General features: G+C 36.7%; 1 protein-coding gene across 1 annotated transcript in view; it reads left to right on the top strand.

The window, feature by feature from the left end:
- Positions 1–15,001, top strand: part of TM4SF1 (transmembrane 4 L six family member 1) — an 82,062-nt gene that overhangs the window by 5,946 nt on the left and 61,115 nt on the right. Inside the window, exon 4 of the mRNA XM_044669469.1 lies at positions 2,104–2,284. Within this exon, the coding sequence (XP_044525404.1) occupies positions 2,104–2,284 (181 nt within the window). The remainder of the gene's footprint in view (positions 1–2,103; positions 2,285–15,001) is intronic.

Genomic DNA, 15,001 nt, shown 5'->3' with positions numbered 1-15,001 from the left:
TCCTTTCCTTCTCTCTCTCCCTCTCCCTCCTTTCCTTCTCTCTCTCCCTCCTTTCCTTCTCTCATTCTCTCTCTCCCTCTCCTTCCTTTCCTTCTCTCTCTCCCTCTCCTTCTTTTCCTTCTCTCTCTCTCTCATTCTCTCTCTCCCTCTTCCTCCTTTCCTTCTCTCTCTCCCTCTCTCTCTTTATATATATATATATATATATATATCATATATATATATGTAATAAGAGAAGACATAAGAGGGTTCAAGAGAATTATCTGGATAGTCAGGCATAGGTTGTGACTGGAGAAATTTTCCTTTTGACATGGAGTCATTCAAGGCTTGCCCCTGCTCTATTTTCCTTTAATCCTTTCTGAATTCACTTAAAAAGGCTTCATCTTCCATTTTGGAGGGCCAAGGGAAGATATTTATGAACTCAGGAATGTATTGTACTGGATTTGAATCTTCTCTACTATTGTAAATCAGACATGTGACAGTTCTCATTTTCATCTAGACATAACTGATTATTCTGACTGTTAATTTTATAACGAACACAATCTAGTTGTTTTACAGATGAGAGGAAACTGAGGCCAGATTTGAATTTAGGTTGTCCTGGCTCTGGACTTACATTCTAAACACAGAGCCACCCAAGTGCCTTTTTTGACATTTTAGATAAAGCATTGTTTTTTATTAGTATCAAATTCTTCATATGTGCCTTACCCACATTAAAATTTAAATCATAACCTGCTTGCTCCAAACTTCATATTTTTCTGGTTTGCTTCTTTCATTGATATCCACTAGTGTATATTCAGGAAATATGAACTGTTTTTAAGGGGGGGGAAATGTCATTTGAAACATTTTTTTTTCCTAGTAGAAGCTCTCATATTACTAATTGGTCTCTGTTTTGATCATAGGATCTGGGACTGAACAGAATCTCAAAGGCCATCTAGTCCTGTTCCCTCAGGTTTTTTTGCTATTCAGTCATTTTCAGTTGTATCCACCTCTCTGTGACTCCTTTTGGGGTTTTTCAGCAAAGATATTGTGGGGTGGTTTGCTATTTCCTTCTCCAGCTTATTTTACAGATTAGGAAACTGAGGCCAACAGGGTTAAATGACTTGCCCAGTGTTAGTGTCAGAGGCCAGATTTGAACTTAGGAAAGTGAATCACATTGGTTCCAAGCTCCATGCTCTATCCTTTGCACCTTGCATCATGAGTGTCAGACTTTAGCTACTGTATCTTGGTGTTGCACTGAGTATGCAGGAATAGCTCTTGGTTTTAATATTTTAATTTAATGTCAAAATGAGATTGATGAGGAATTAAAATGAAAACAACCATGATTGTCATGAACATGCTATTTAAGGACATGTAGGGACAACCAGTAAGTTAAATTTGGATCCTTCATATTATGATTTTTAAAAATAAAAATATCAACCTTTTGTTTTTCAATCACCTGAATTTCTGAATATTTTCCTCCTTCCTCATAACAAAGAATTTAAAAAGAAATAAAATTAATTTAGTGCAATTAATCAATATACCAATCTAGTTTGTCAGGGTGTTGTATAGTGTTTTTCACCTATAGTATTCAGTCCTTGTAAGGAAAAGAGGGAGGTGCATTTTCTCATTTCCTCTTTAAGACCAAACTTGGTTATTATCTCACACTTATTTGTCATTTTTTAGAAAATATTCATAGAGAGAATATTGTCCTTCTGAAGAAAGAAGAGCTAAATGTATATGTATTTATATATAAAGGGGACCACAGAGAGCTAACATTTCAATTCTTTCTCCCCCTTCCATTTTACAGATGAGGAAACTGAGGCCCGGTGGATTTGACTTGTCCAAAGTGTCACACAAGTAAAATGTACCTGAGCTGATTAAATCAAAACCAGGTCCTTCCTCAGTCTCTTAAGTATTACAGTCTTGGAATGTTGGCCTTTAGGGGTAATAGATTCAGCTTTTTAAGTCTATCACAGGAACATGGGTGGTCTTAAAATCATTATTTTATGGAAACTATGATACTGACCAACTACCTGGAGCAGAAGCTTTGATATTTCTGGTTGAAAAGAAGTCTTTCCAAGCATCATATAATGGGACTAATACATTTCTATTTTTTCTAAACAACAGTTACATTACTAATCCCAGACTATGGGGTGTGTGCGTTGAACCCAAAAATATTACGCAATTCCACCTGCTCATGTTTTTCCTTCTTGTGGGCTTTGGAGTACTGGAAATCGCCTTTCTTATCCTTCAAGTAGTAAATGGTGCGGTTGGAGGCCTGTGTGGTTATTACTGCAACAAGACAAAGGTAAGAGGCTCTATGCTAATGTCCTCTATTGGGCAATGCAATACAGTTTTTCTTATTGGAGAAAAAGAAGCGAATGAGCATCACCAACTTGCTGGGGCTGGTTCATCTATAATAAAACTAATTATAACATTAAAAAGAAATAAGAATAATAAGAATATATAAATAGCATTTGCATACATTGCCAAATTGGAGAATTTATGTGAAATGCCTTGTGAATCTTAAAGTCTATATAAATATGAGCTGTTATCAGTATTCTCTTAATTGTACGGAAGTGAATTTGTCTTCAAAAGTTGGTTTGAGGGAACCATTCCCATTGCTATCCCCAGAACATGGTTTATCGTGCTTTCTCTGGATTGCCAGTTAAAGCACCGCCCATAAGAGTCCCATTTACTCCATGAGCTTGATGCTAGGAAGTCTTGCAGGTGCCTGAAGGCACAGTCTTCTCTTACCAACCTTTATCTACCAACACTTTCAATTCACCGTGTAGAGCTGATGAGATGGAAATAAGGAGTTGCCTTCTTGCTGATCTCCTTCTGACCCCAAGTATAGCACACAGGAGGCTCCAGGGTACCTTTGACTCTGGAGTAGAGAGAAGACAGTGCAGAGAATACAGGGATCCACCAACAAGTAGACCACTAGAGAGCTGCCATAACTGAAGGTACACTCAATATGGTACATCTAACTCCGTTCAGTTCATAACAAACTTCCTCTATGAAAACCAGGAAGGACTTGTTTCCTGAATATAAGATTTAAGAGATAAATGCTCAGCCGTTCAATTGGGGAAAATATCTTCCGTGCATAAAGAAATTTATGAAATGTTTTATAACCAAATCATCCAGCAGAGGTAGTGCAAATCTGCAATCTCCTGCATAATGTTGTTTTATTGGTCTATGTCTATGTCTCAAATTTGATCCAACAAATGTGAGTTAATGTTCGGTTGGGAGAATTCTTTTCCTTCCGTTGACTTTGCAAAATGAGGTAAATAGCAGATCTTTCCACAGGAGAAGCTAAATTCAACTAGACATAAAAATCTTAGGCAAAGGGTTTCTACTTTATGGAGTTCCTTCCTTCCAAGGAATATCAAACCCCAAACCTAAAAGCCAACCACTGCCACAAAATTCATCCTTTGCCAAGAATAAGAGAAAAACAACTCTACAAATTAATGGGGAGAACATGAGAATAAAATCTGAACCTAAAGAGGCTAAAAGTCTGATTTCCTTGTGGGCTTTCTATGCAAGTTCTCCAAGGGCATAAATTCAAAAAAGATCCTTGGATCTTTGGTGCTGGTTTCAGAGAATATATGGTTTAAAGAAAAAAAGGAGTAGGGTCGGTGGGAAGGAAACAACTACTGCAGTTTTCTGCAAAAAAAAAGCTCATTGTTAGCATAATGCTAGTGCAACAGAGGGTTAAAACTGCAAGGTATAATTCTGGTTCAGGGACATTTTGTTTTTGTTTTTGCTTTTTTTTTTAAACCCTTAACTTCTGTGTATTGGCTCCTTGGTGGAAGAGTAGTAAGGGTGGGCAATGGGGGTCAAGTGACTTGCCCAGGGTCACACAGCTGGGAAGTGTCTGATTTGAACCTAGGACCTCCCATCTCTAGGCTTGACTCTCAATCCACTGAGCTACCCAGCTGCCCAATTCAGGGACATTTTGAGGGGGGTGCACAAAACAGAGGGGTCAAGAGTTTCTGAAGTTCATTGGAGAAGTGATGAAGGGAAGTTTTATATAGCTAATTGATTAATCATTTCTACAGGATTTGGAGCTCCATAAAAGTGCCCTCTGTTGCCCTAGGAGGTAACATAATCCACTTCACTCAGGGCCTTTTAGGAAATAATGAATGGATGACCATTCATTGGGTATGTTGGGGCAAGGATTCTTGCTTAGTTGCCTGGCCGGAACCAGTGAAACTCAGAGGTCTCCACCTTCTCTGAGATTCTGAAGTTTTTGATCATTGTGTGTATTTCATATGCCAATCTCTGCGAGGAAATAGACTCATGATAGGTGTTTTAGTGATAATCTGATACCAGGCAATTCTCTTAACTTCTCTGAGACTCAATTACCTTCCTCTTAAAATGAAGATATTTGGTCTTTTACTAGTTTAATCCCAGGGCTATTTGGTGCAATGAACAGGACACCTTGGGATTAAGGAAGACTAATTCAAAGAGATGCCAAAACAAAACTAAAGCACGTATAGATATATGCCAGAGAGATTTTCTTATGAGGAGCAGATAAGAAAACACTAGAAGCTGGGTATATCAGGAAAGACTTCATGTAGAAAGTTTCATTAACTATTATAATTAGTTCCCAATAGTGCAGAGTCTGATGGATTAGAATTTACTGACTTCAAATACCTTCTCTGCTATTGATTTGCAACTTTGGGCAAATTACAACTTTTTTAGTCCTCAGTTTCCTCATCTGTAAAATTCTAGGGCTGGACTAGTTACCTTCTGAGAACCAGGCTGACTGCTAATCTATGCAACAAAGGGAGTAGTTCTAGCATGGGTGAGAGACTACCTATTGGCCAAGAGCTTTATATCCAGGGTTCCTTCTCCAGGGGCCAGTCCATTGAACAGACCTCTGATTTTGTTTATTCTGTATTTTCTTAGGAAATCCTTTGGTAATAAATTCATCACAAATAGTCCAAAGACAACACTGATTCACACACATGCCCTAATTTTCCATTCCTGTGAGGTTTTTTTTGAGGGGGTGGTGAAATAGAGTGTTATTTTTTTCAGGATCTCTGGTGGATGATTTGTTTATAAAATATTTCATAAAATTTTTTAAACCTTGGCCATTGTTTACAAGGAATCTTGCTTTAAACTCAGTCATTGTTATTTCCTTTTTTTAAATGGGCTATTGTGTGAGAAAATGTTTTGAGTAATAACTCCAGGTATCTGTGATTTTATTGGTATGGGTACTTTCTTTGCTTAGCGGTTGATCTTAAGGAAATTGTTGGCTGACATGATTTAATCCCATGATGAATGGGCTCCTTTGAACTCAGGAGGCTGACCGTTGGACCATAGAGATATAGCCCATCGCCAGTCCTATACTTGACATTTTTTTCAAGCAGAGATCATAGAGATCATTCCTTGCCAGTTGGTGGCATGGCCTTTGCCATGGATTACCTCAACACCATCCTGAGATTTCAGTGTAGGGCTTTAATAAGATCATTGGGATAAGAACTGGACCTAGAATATTATGAATTTAGGATACTTCAGAGTGTGATGAATAAAATAATAAAAGCAGAGGATAGGGCAGAAAAGAAAAGGTCTTTAATAATAAAAGAAAAAGGTCTTTGTTCTGGCAAGCTCCTGTTCTTACCCTCTGATCTGCAACTCCACCAGATCCCCCAACAGCGGATCCAAAAGCCCCTTCCTAGTGTGGGATTGGTCCACTTATGGACCAGTCCCATGCCAGGAGGTAAGGGGAAGGGAACCCTGGGAGGTGCACAGGATACTCGGGGATGTAGTTCCCCAGCATACAGTCTTTTTTTCAAAACACACATTCCCCCCTGGGATCTGTTGGGAGACCAGTCTCCCCAGTGGATCCTGTAAACACAACCAAACTTATAACTTCAACTAAAGATACATACAGTTTCTTAGGGGGAAATACAACAATTTGGGGACAAAAAAGAAACAAGAGAGAAAAAGAACAAAACCAATTAGGGAGCAGTCCTCTTTGGCACAATGGTGCCCATATAAAACAAATGCAATCAACCCCACCCCCCAAAGTTCAAATCAGCACATCCAAAAGTTCACTCAGGATCTCTTGGAGCAGCATGTGGTCTCTGCAAGCATCTTTATGGTATCTTCTGCAGGCAGTTCACTTTCTGGATTCTGGGAGGTAGCAAGTTTCTTTCCCTAAAATTACTTTCAAAAGAATTTAAACTTTGCATTTTAAGATAAACACACAAGAGTAAGGCCACTCTTTCAGGACCTTCTCCACAAATTATAGTCTTAGAGAGTGCCCTGGAGCACTAAGAGCAAGATTTCACAAGCAGTATGGGTCAGAGGCAAGACTTGAAGTCTTTCTGGCTTTGAGTTCAGATCTCTACCAATATGCCACATTGTTTCTCAAATGTTAAAATCTTCTGGAATGACTGTTGGTAATAATGTCTATTCTCTTTTCTTTATAGAAATATAGAAGAGCAAACCGGTTATGATCTTCCTGAATTTCACTGTAATTTATATTTCATTTTTTATTAATTTGTAAGACTTTGTATTAATATTTGTATCATGCATATTCTTTGTTTTTATAAATTTGAATAGGGACTGATAAGTCTGCTATGGCAAGGCCTGAATTGAAGTGATATCAGTTCTTATCCAATGCATGAGAAACTCAAGTCTGCTTTATAGGGGATTTTCACTGGAATAAGTGAAGTGAGATCCTAGCATATTAAACTGAATGGTACTAGTAAGAGACATCCCATAGATGGAAATCACATTCTGATAAATACTGCATACATTTGCATGTACTTTTTTTTTTTTTTTAATGAGAGAGCCTCCTGGGATACCTTTATTTTAAAAAAAGAAAGAAAACCAAGAAAGAAACCTTCTTTCACTGTTTAGATGATGTTTCCCATTGGATAGTATTTACAAGCTTTTTCAGAAGCTCCTTTAGATCAAACAACAGTGTTATCTGGGATGGTGGGAACCTACATACCCAACATCTATTTAATAAAGTTATTCTGGGACCAATGAAAGAGTCACCAATCATAGCTGGACCTCTATGTCCATGCATCTAGTGTTTAGGATGACATAAGGAACTTCACTGAGGAAGGAAAATTTGCAGAAGGGTGTGGAGAAGCCACCAAGAGAGAAAATAAAGAGGGAGACAAATAAAGCAGTAAACCTCAAAAAAAAACCAAAGCCAATTAATGGAGGAAGAAGGCATGCAAAGTAGATATCCCCCCTACCCATGATGAACTTCTGGGAGAATACTGACAAGAGTCACTCAAATGGGCCAGCGTAAATGGATTGAGATCTTTTAGAATTTAGGGGAAAGGAGGTATGAGAGTAGGTACTGGACCCAACACCCCAAGAATTTGCATAAAATTTTTTTAAGATGTATTCTCCACAGAGAAAGACAGAGACAGAGAGGCAGAGAGAGACAGAGAGAAAAGGAAGGGAGGGAAGGAGAGAAAGAAAGACAGAGACAGAGACAGAAAGAGAGAAAAATATAAGAAGAAAAGGTGGGAGGGATGTCATTTTAGAAATATAAGAAGAAAAAAAGAAGCAGCTAAGTATCACAATGGATAGAGTACCAAGAGAGATCATACCAAGAGAGAGACAGAGAGAAAAAGGTTTGTACTACATATATATATATATATTCACATACATACACACATATACATATATGCTCATATACTATACATAAAGTATATATATACACATATATACAAATCTATATCTAATATGTTATTTGTACATACAAACTTACATAAATATATTCCCGTCAGAACCTTTAAAAAAAAGGCAGTGATCATGATAGCAGGAGTCATTCCTAAAATCATAGTGTTAGGACAGGAAGGGACATGAGAGCTCATCATCTCATCATTTTAGACTTAATGAAGAAATGCCCAGATATGGGAAATGATTTGCTCAAGGTCCTACAAGTAGTAAGTGGCAAAGTAGAGAATGCCGGTCTTTTGACTTCAGAGGCATCAGACTTCACCGAACCCCAGTGCCTTCAAAGTCCTGCATCTTATATTTGCACAAGCCTGGAAATTGCCTATTTGCCATTCACCTCTGTATTAAATTCTTTGGCAGACTCTTTCTGTCCCAAACCACTTTCTATCCCTAAACCTAAATTCTAGTGACTCAAAGTTTCTACTAGTATGCAAATTAATTAATGATAAACAGTTACTTTCTTTGTCATACAGATTAAAGAACTCACATGAAAATTCTGAGGATAAATAACTTCCAGTGTCAGCTACTTATATCATATTCCCTGGGTTTACTTTGCATCTCTATATAGTCCCTTCCATATTTAAATATAGAGCACTATGCCATGTTACCTCTTTTCACAAAGAAGATTTTATCTTTTAGGAAGAAGATACAATTCAGTATAAGGAGAAATGTGTGTGATACTCTCTAAAGCTCCTACATTCGAACAAGGTGATTGAAACAGGTCTTTGTTGAAGACAGTTTGGAACATGGAGGAAAAAAGGCAAGAGAACATTTTTTTATTGCACAACTGACTCTATAGACTGGTTGACTCTATAAAGGTTGCCAGAGATTATATAGAATTGGCCAGTGTCCACAAATCCGATAGAACAAATTCTCCTGAACTTAAATCCATGATTATCAGGGGTCATGGTCTTAAGGTTCACCCTTCCTTATATTGTAGAAAAGTGGGCATAGAAGGGAGGAAAAAAGTCAGTTAGCAGAACTGCCTGCCAAATGCCCAGTTGCTATCTGGGTTTCTACCATTCTAGGAATAAGAATAAATCATTCACTTCATTTTTTTAAAAATTAAAACCCTTACTTTCTGCCTTAGAGTCAATAATGTGTATTGGCTCCAAGGAAGAAGAGTGGTAAGGGTTAGGCACTGGGGGTTAAGTGACTTGCCGAGGGTCACACAGCTAGGAAATGTCTGAGGCGAAATTTGAACCTAGGACCTCCCGTCTTTAGGCCTGGATCTCAATCCACTGAGCCACCCAGCTGCCCTCTTCCCCATTCACTTCATTTTAAAAGAGGGAAAAGTTAATTCATGGTTAATTAAAGTTAATGATTTAAAATCTATGCCAGGACATTAAAAATAGCATTATCAGCCTATAACTTGTCCTCCCAATAATATTGGTTTATAAACTTTGAGATGATCGAATCCAACTTTCTTGTTTTATAGATATGGAATCCAGGATGAAGAGAAGTGATGACTTGCCTGAACTCACAATTAACTCAGTTAGGAAGTGGTAGATTTGAAACTAATGCCTCTGATTCTTGTTGACTCCCTGGACAACTTACTTAGCCTTTCCATGCTACATGCAATGATAAAACTGCATCAATAGAGGGTGTTGCCTTCCTGGGAATTCCCTATATTAAATAACAAAATCACAGAACTGATCCCATCCACCCACCCAAATTGATGTGCTCATAATGAGCAGTTTTAGATTTCTGTCATAGAATTTACACTTGGGTTTGTTTGTTTTGGACCAAACCTATGATTTATTTTTAAATTGTTTTTAAAAATCTAATCAATTAATTAATTAATTTAGAAGATTTTTCCATGGTTAAATGATTCATGTTCTTTCCCTACCCCACCTCCTGGAGCCAATGAGCAATTCCACTGGGTTTTACATGTATCATTGTTCAAAACCGATTTCCATATTATTATTTGCAATAGAGTGATCATTTAAAGTCAACATCTACAATCATATCCCTATGAAACTATGTGATCAATCATATGTTTTTCTTCTGCATTTCTACTCCCACAGTTCTTTCTCTGGATGTGGATAGCATTCTTACTCATAAGCCCCTCAGAATTGTCCTGTGCCATTTCATTGCTGCTAGTAGAGAAGTCCATTACATTTGATTGTGCCACAGTGTATCAGTCTCTGTGTATAACGTTCTCCTGGTTCTGTTCCTTTCACTCTGCATCAATTCCTGGAGGTCTTTCCAGTTCACATGGAATTCCTCCAGTTCATTATTCCTTTCAGCACAATAGTATTCCATCACCATTAGATACCACAATTTTTCAGCCATTCCCCAATTGAGGGACACCCCTCATTTTCCAATTTTTTTGCCACCACAAAGAGTGCAGCTATAAATATGTTTGTACAAGGCTTTTTCTCTTATTATCTCTTTGGGGCACAAACCCAGCAGTGGTATGGCTGGATCAAAGGGCAGGCAGTTTTTTAAAGCCCTTTGGGCATAGTTCCAAATTGTCTTCCAGGATGACAGGATCAATTCACAACTCCACCAGCAATGCGTTAGTGTCCCAATTTTGCCACATCCCCTCTGACATTTATTACGTTCCTTTGCTGTCATATTGGCCAATCTGCTGGGTGTGAGGTGGTACCTCAGAGTTGTTTTGATTTGCATTTCTCTAATTATGAGAGATTTAGAACACTTTCTCATGTGCTTATTGATAGTTTTGATTTCTTTATATGAAAACTACTTATTCATGTCCCTTGCCCATTTATCAGTTGGGGAATGGCTTGATTTTTTGTACAATTGATTTAGCTACTTATAAATTTAAGAAATTAGACCTTTGTCAGAGGTTTTTGTTATAAAGATTTTTTTCCCAATTTGTTGCTTCCCTCCTAATTTTGGTTGCATTGGTTTTGTTTGTACAAAACCTTTTAAATTTAATGTAATAAAAATTATTTATTTTACATTTTATAATATTCTCTGCCTTTTGCTTGGTCTTAAAATCTTTCCTTTCCCATAGATCTGGCAGGTATACTATTCTATGTTCACCTAATTTACTTACAGTTTCCTTCTTTATATTTAAGTCATTTACCCATTCTGAATTTATCTTAGTATAGAATGTGAGATGTTGATCTAAACCTAATCTATTCCATACTGTTTTTCCAATTTCCCCAGCAGTTTTTGTCAAATAGTGGGTTCTTGTCCCAAAAGCTGAGATCTTTGAGTTTATCGTACACTATCTTGCTGAGGTAATTTACCCCAAGTCTATTAAATTGATCCTCCCTTCTGTCTTTTAGCCAATACCATGTTGTTTTGATGATCACTGCTTTATAATACAGCTTAAAATCTGGTATTGCTAGACCGCCCCCATCCTTCACATTTTTTTTCATAATTTCCCTTTTTCTTGATCTTTTGTTCTTCCAAATGAACTTTGTTATAATTTTTCTAATTAAATAAAAAAGTTTCTTGGTAGTTTGATAGGTATGGCACTGAATAAGTAAATTAATTTGGGTAGGATTAGCATTCTTATTATATTAGTTCATCCTACCCATGAGCAATTAATGTTTTTCCATTATTAGATCTAGTTTTAATTGTGAGGAAAGTGTTTTGTAGTTGTGTTCATATAATTCCTATGTTTGTCTTGGCATGTAGATTCCTAAATATTTTATAAGTCTAGGGCAGTGATGGGCAAACTAGGTCCATGGGGCCAGATGCCACCCAGCTGAAATGTTCTATCTGGGCCTGCGACATTATTCCTAATCTGACGAATACAATGAGTAGGATATAATAAAATTAAACTTCAAAAGAGTTGCCTTAGAAACAGATTGACAGATGAGCATTTCCTTTCCTTTGCCCTCCCCCACCTTTAAAAAGGTTGCCCATCACTGGTCTAGGGTGATTTTAAATGGAATTTCTCTTTCTTCTCTTGCTGCTAAATTGTGTTGGAAATATATAGAAATGCTTATGATTTATGTGGGTTTATTTTATATCCTGCAACTTTGCTAAAGTTGTTATTTCCACTAGTTTTTTAATTGATTCTCTAGGATTATTTAAATAGACCATCAAATCATCTGATGGTTTCGTCTTCTCATTGCCTACTTTAATCCCTTCAATTTCTTTTTCTTCTCTAATTGCTACCACTAGCATTTCTAGTACAATGTTAAATAATAGAGGTGATAATGGGCACCCTTGCTTCACTCCTGATCTTATTGGGAAGACTTCTAACTTATCCCCTTTGCAGATGATGCTTGCTGATGGTTTTAAATATATACTATTTATTATTTTAGGACAGGCCCATCTGTTCCTATACTTTCTTATGTTTTCAATAGAAATGAGTTGTATTTTATCAAAGGCTTTTTCTGCATTTATTGAGATAATTGTGTTTATTTCTGTTGGTTTGGTTGTTGATATGGTCAATTATATGGATGGCTTACTAATATTAAACCATCCTTGCAGTCCTGGTATAAATCCCGTCTGATCATAGTGAATAATCCTCCTGATAACTTGCTGGAGTCTTTTTGTTAGTATTCTATTTAAGATTTTTGCAGCTATGCTCAATAAGGAGCATATTTAAATCTATTTTATTAATTTCTCCTTTGATTTTTATGATTTCCAATTTAGTTTTTATCTAGGGATTTTTAATTTGTTCTCTTTTTAGTTTTTTAAGTTGCATGCCCAATTCATTGACCTCTTCCCTCTCTGATTTGTTTAAATATGCACTCGGGGATATAAATTTTCCCCTGAGTACTGCTTTGGCTGCATCCCATAGATTTTGATAAGTTGTTTCATCATTGGTATTCTCTTCAATGAAATCAGTAATTGTTTCTTTGATTTGTTCTTTGATACACCAGTTTTGAAGAATTAGATTATTTAGTTTCCAATTAATTTTAAACCTGCCTTTCCATAAGCCCTTATTGATTATGATTTTTAATTGCATTATGGTCTGAACAAATTGCATTTATTATTTCTGCTTTCCTAAATTTATTTGCAATGTTTTTATGCCCTAATACATGGTCAGTCTTTTTATTTGTGCCATGTGCTACTGAAAAGAAGGTGTATTCCTTTTTTGTCCCTATTTCTTTTTCTCCATATATCTATTAACTCTCATTTTCCCAAGATTTGATTCACATCTCTTCTTTTTATTTATTTTTTTATTTGATTTATTTAGATCTGATAGGGGAAGGTTGAAGTCTTCCATTATTATAGTTTTACTATCTATTTCCTCCTTAAATTCTTTTTTTTTTAAATTTTTTAACATTTATTAATAATCATTTTTAACATGGTTACATGTTTCATGCTCCTACTTTCCCCTTCACCCCCCGCACTCCCCCCACCCATGGCCGCCGCACATTTCCACTGGTTTTGTCATGTGTCCTTGATCAAGACCAATTTCCAAATTGTTGGTGGTTGCATTGGTGTGGTAGTTTCGAGTCCATACCCTCAATCATGTCTGCCCCGACCCATGCGTTCAAGCAGTTGCTTTTCTTATATGTTTCCTCTCCTGCAGTCCTTCCTCTGAATGTGGGTAACATTCTTTAACATAAATCCCTCAGAATTGTCCTGGGTCATTGCATTGCTGCTGGTACAGAAGCCCATTACATTCAATTTTACCACAGTATGTCAGTCTCTGTGTACAATGTTCTTTTGGCTCTGCTCCTTTCGCTCTGCATCAGTTCCCGGAGGTCTCTCCAGTTCGCCTAGAACTCCTCCAGTTTATTATTCCTTTTAGCACAATAGTATTCCATCACCCGCATATACCACAGTTTGTTCAGCCATTCCCCAATTGAAGGACATACCCTCCTTTTCCAGTTTTTTGCCACCACAAAAAGCGCAGCTATAAATATTTTTGTACATGTCTGTTTATCTATGATCTCTTTGGGGTACAAACCCAACAATGGTATGGCTGGATCAAAGGGCAGGCAGTCTTTTATAGCCCTTTGAGCATGGTTCCAAATTGCCAGCCAGAATGGCTGGATCAGTTCACAACTCCACCAGCAATGCATTAATGGCCCAATTTTGCCACATCCCCTCCAGCATTCATTACTCTCCCCTTCTTTCATTTTAGCCAATCTGCTAGGTGTGAGGTGGTACCTCAGAGTTGTTTTGATTTGCATTTCTCTAATTATTAGAGATTTGGAACACTTTCTCATGTGCTTATTGATACTTTTGATTTCTTTACCTGAAAATTGCCTATTAATGTCTCTTGCCCATTTATCAATTGGGGAATGGCTTGATTTTTTATACAATTGCTTTAACTCCTTGTATATTTGAGTGATTAGACCCCTGTCAGAGTTTTTCGTTATAAAGATTTTTTCCCAATTTGTTGTTTCCCTCCTGATTTTGACTACATTGTTTTTGTTTGTACAAAAGCTTTTTAGTTTAATATAATCAAAACCATTTAATTTACATTTTGTAATTTTCTCTAACTCTTGCTTGGTTTTAAAGTCTTTCCTTTCCCAGAGATCTGACAAGTATACGATTCTGTGTTCACTTAACTTATTTATAGTTTCCCTCTTTATATTCAAGTTATTCACCCATTCTGAATTTATCTTGATGTAGGGTGTGAGATGTTGATCTAGACCTAATCTCTCCCATATTGTTTTCCAAATTTCCCAGCAGTTTTTGTCAAATAGTGGATTCATGTCCCAAAAGTTGGGCTCTTTGGGTTTATCATACACTGTCTTGCTTATGTCATTTACCCCAAGTCTATTCCACTGATCCTCCTCTCTGTCTCTTAGCCAGTACCATATTGTTTTGATGACTGCTGCTTTATAGTATAGTTTAATATCTGGTACTGCTAGGCCCCCTTCCTTCACATTTTTTTTCATTATTTCCCTTGATATTCTTGATCTTTTGTTATTCCAGATGAATTTTGTTATAGTTTTTTCTAATTCAGTAAAGAAGTTTTTTGGTGGCTTGAATAGGTATGGCGCTAAATAGGTAAATTAATTTGGGTAGAATTGTCATTTTTATTATGTTAGCTCGACCTACCCATGAGCAATCAATGGCTTTCCAATTGTTTAGATCCAGTTTTATTTGTTTGGAAAGTGTTTTGTAGTTATTTTCATATAATTGCTGTGTTTGTTTTGGTAGATAGATTCCCAAGTATTTTATATTGTCTAGGGTGATTTTAAATGGTGTTTCTCTTTCTACTTCTTGCTGCTCTAGTGTGTTGGAAATGTATAGAAATGCTGATGATTTATGTGCATTTATTTTGTATCCTGCAACTTTGCTAAAGTTGTTGATTATTTCTACAAGCTTCTTAGTTGATTCTCTAGGATTTTTTAAGTAGACCATCATATCATCTGCAAAGAGTGATAACTTAGTCTCCTCCTTGCCTATTTTG

Source organism: Gracilinanus agilis, chromosome 3, assembly GCF_016433145.1.
Source record: "Gracilinanus agilis isolate LMUSP501 chromosome 3, AgileGrace, whole genome shotgun sequence".
NCBI classification, from domain to species: Eukaryota; Metazoa; Chordata; class Mammalia; order Didelphimorphia; family Didelphidae; genus Gracilinanus; species Gracilinanus agilis.
The sequence above is the reverse complement of the archived record's forward strand: the minus strand, read 5'-3'. Positions and strand labels throughout refer to the sequence as shown.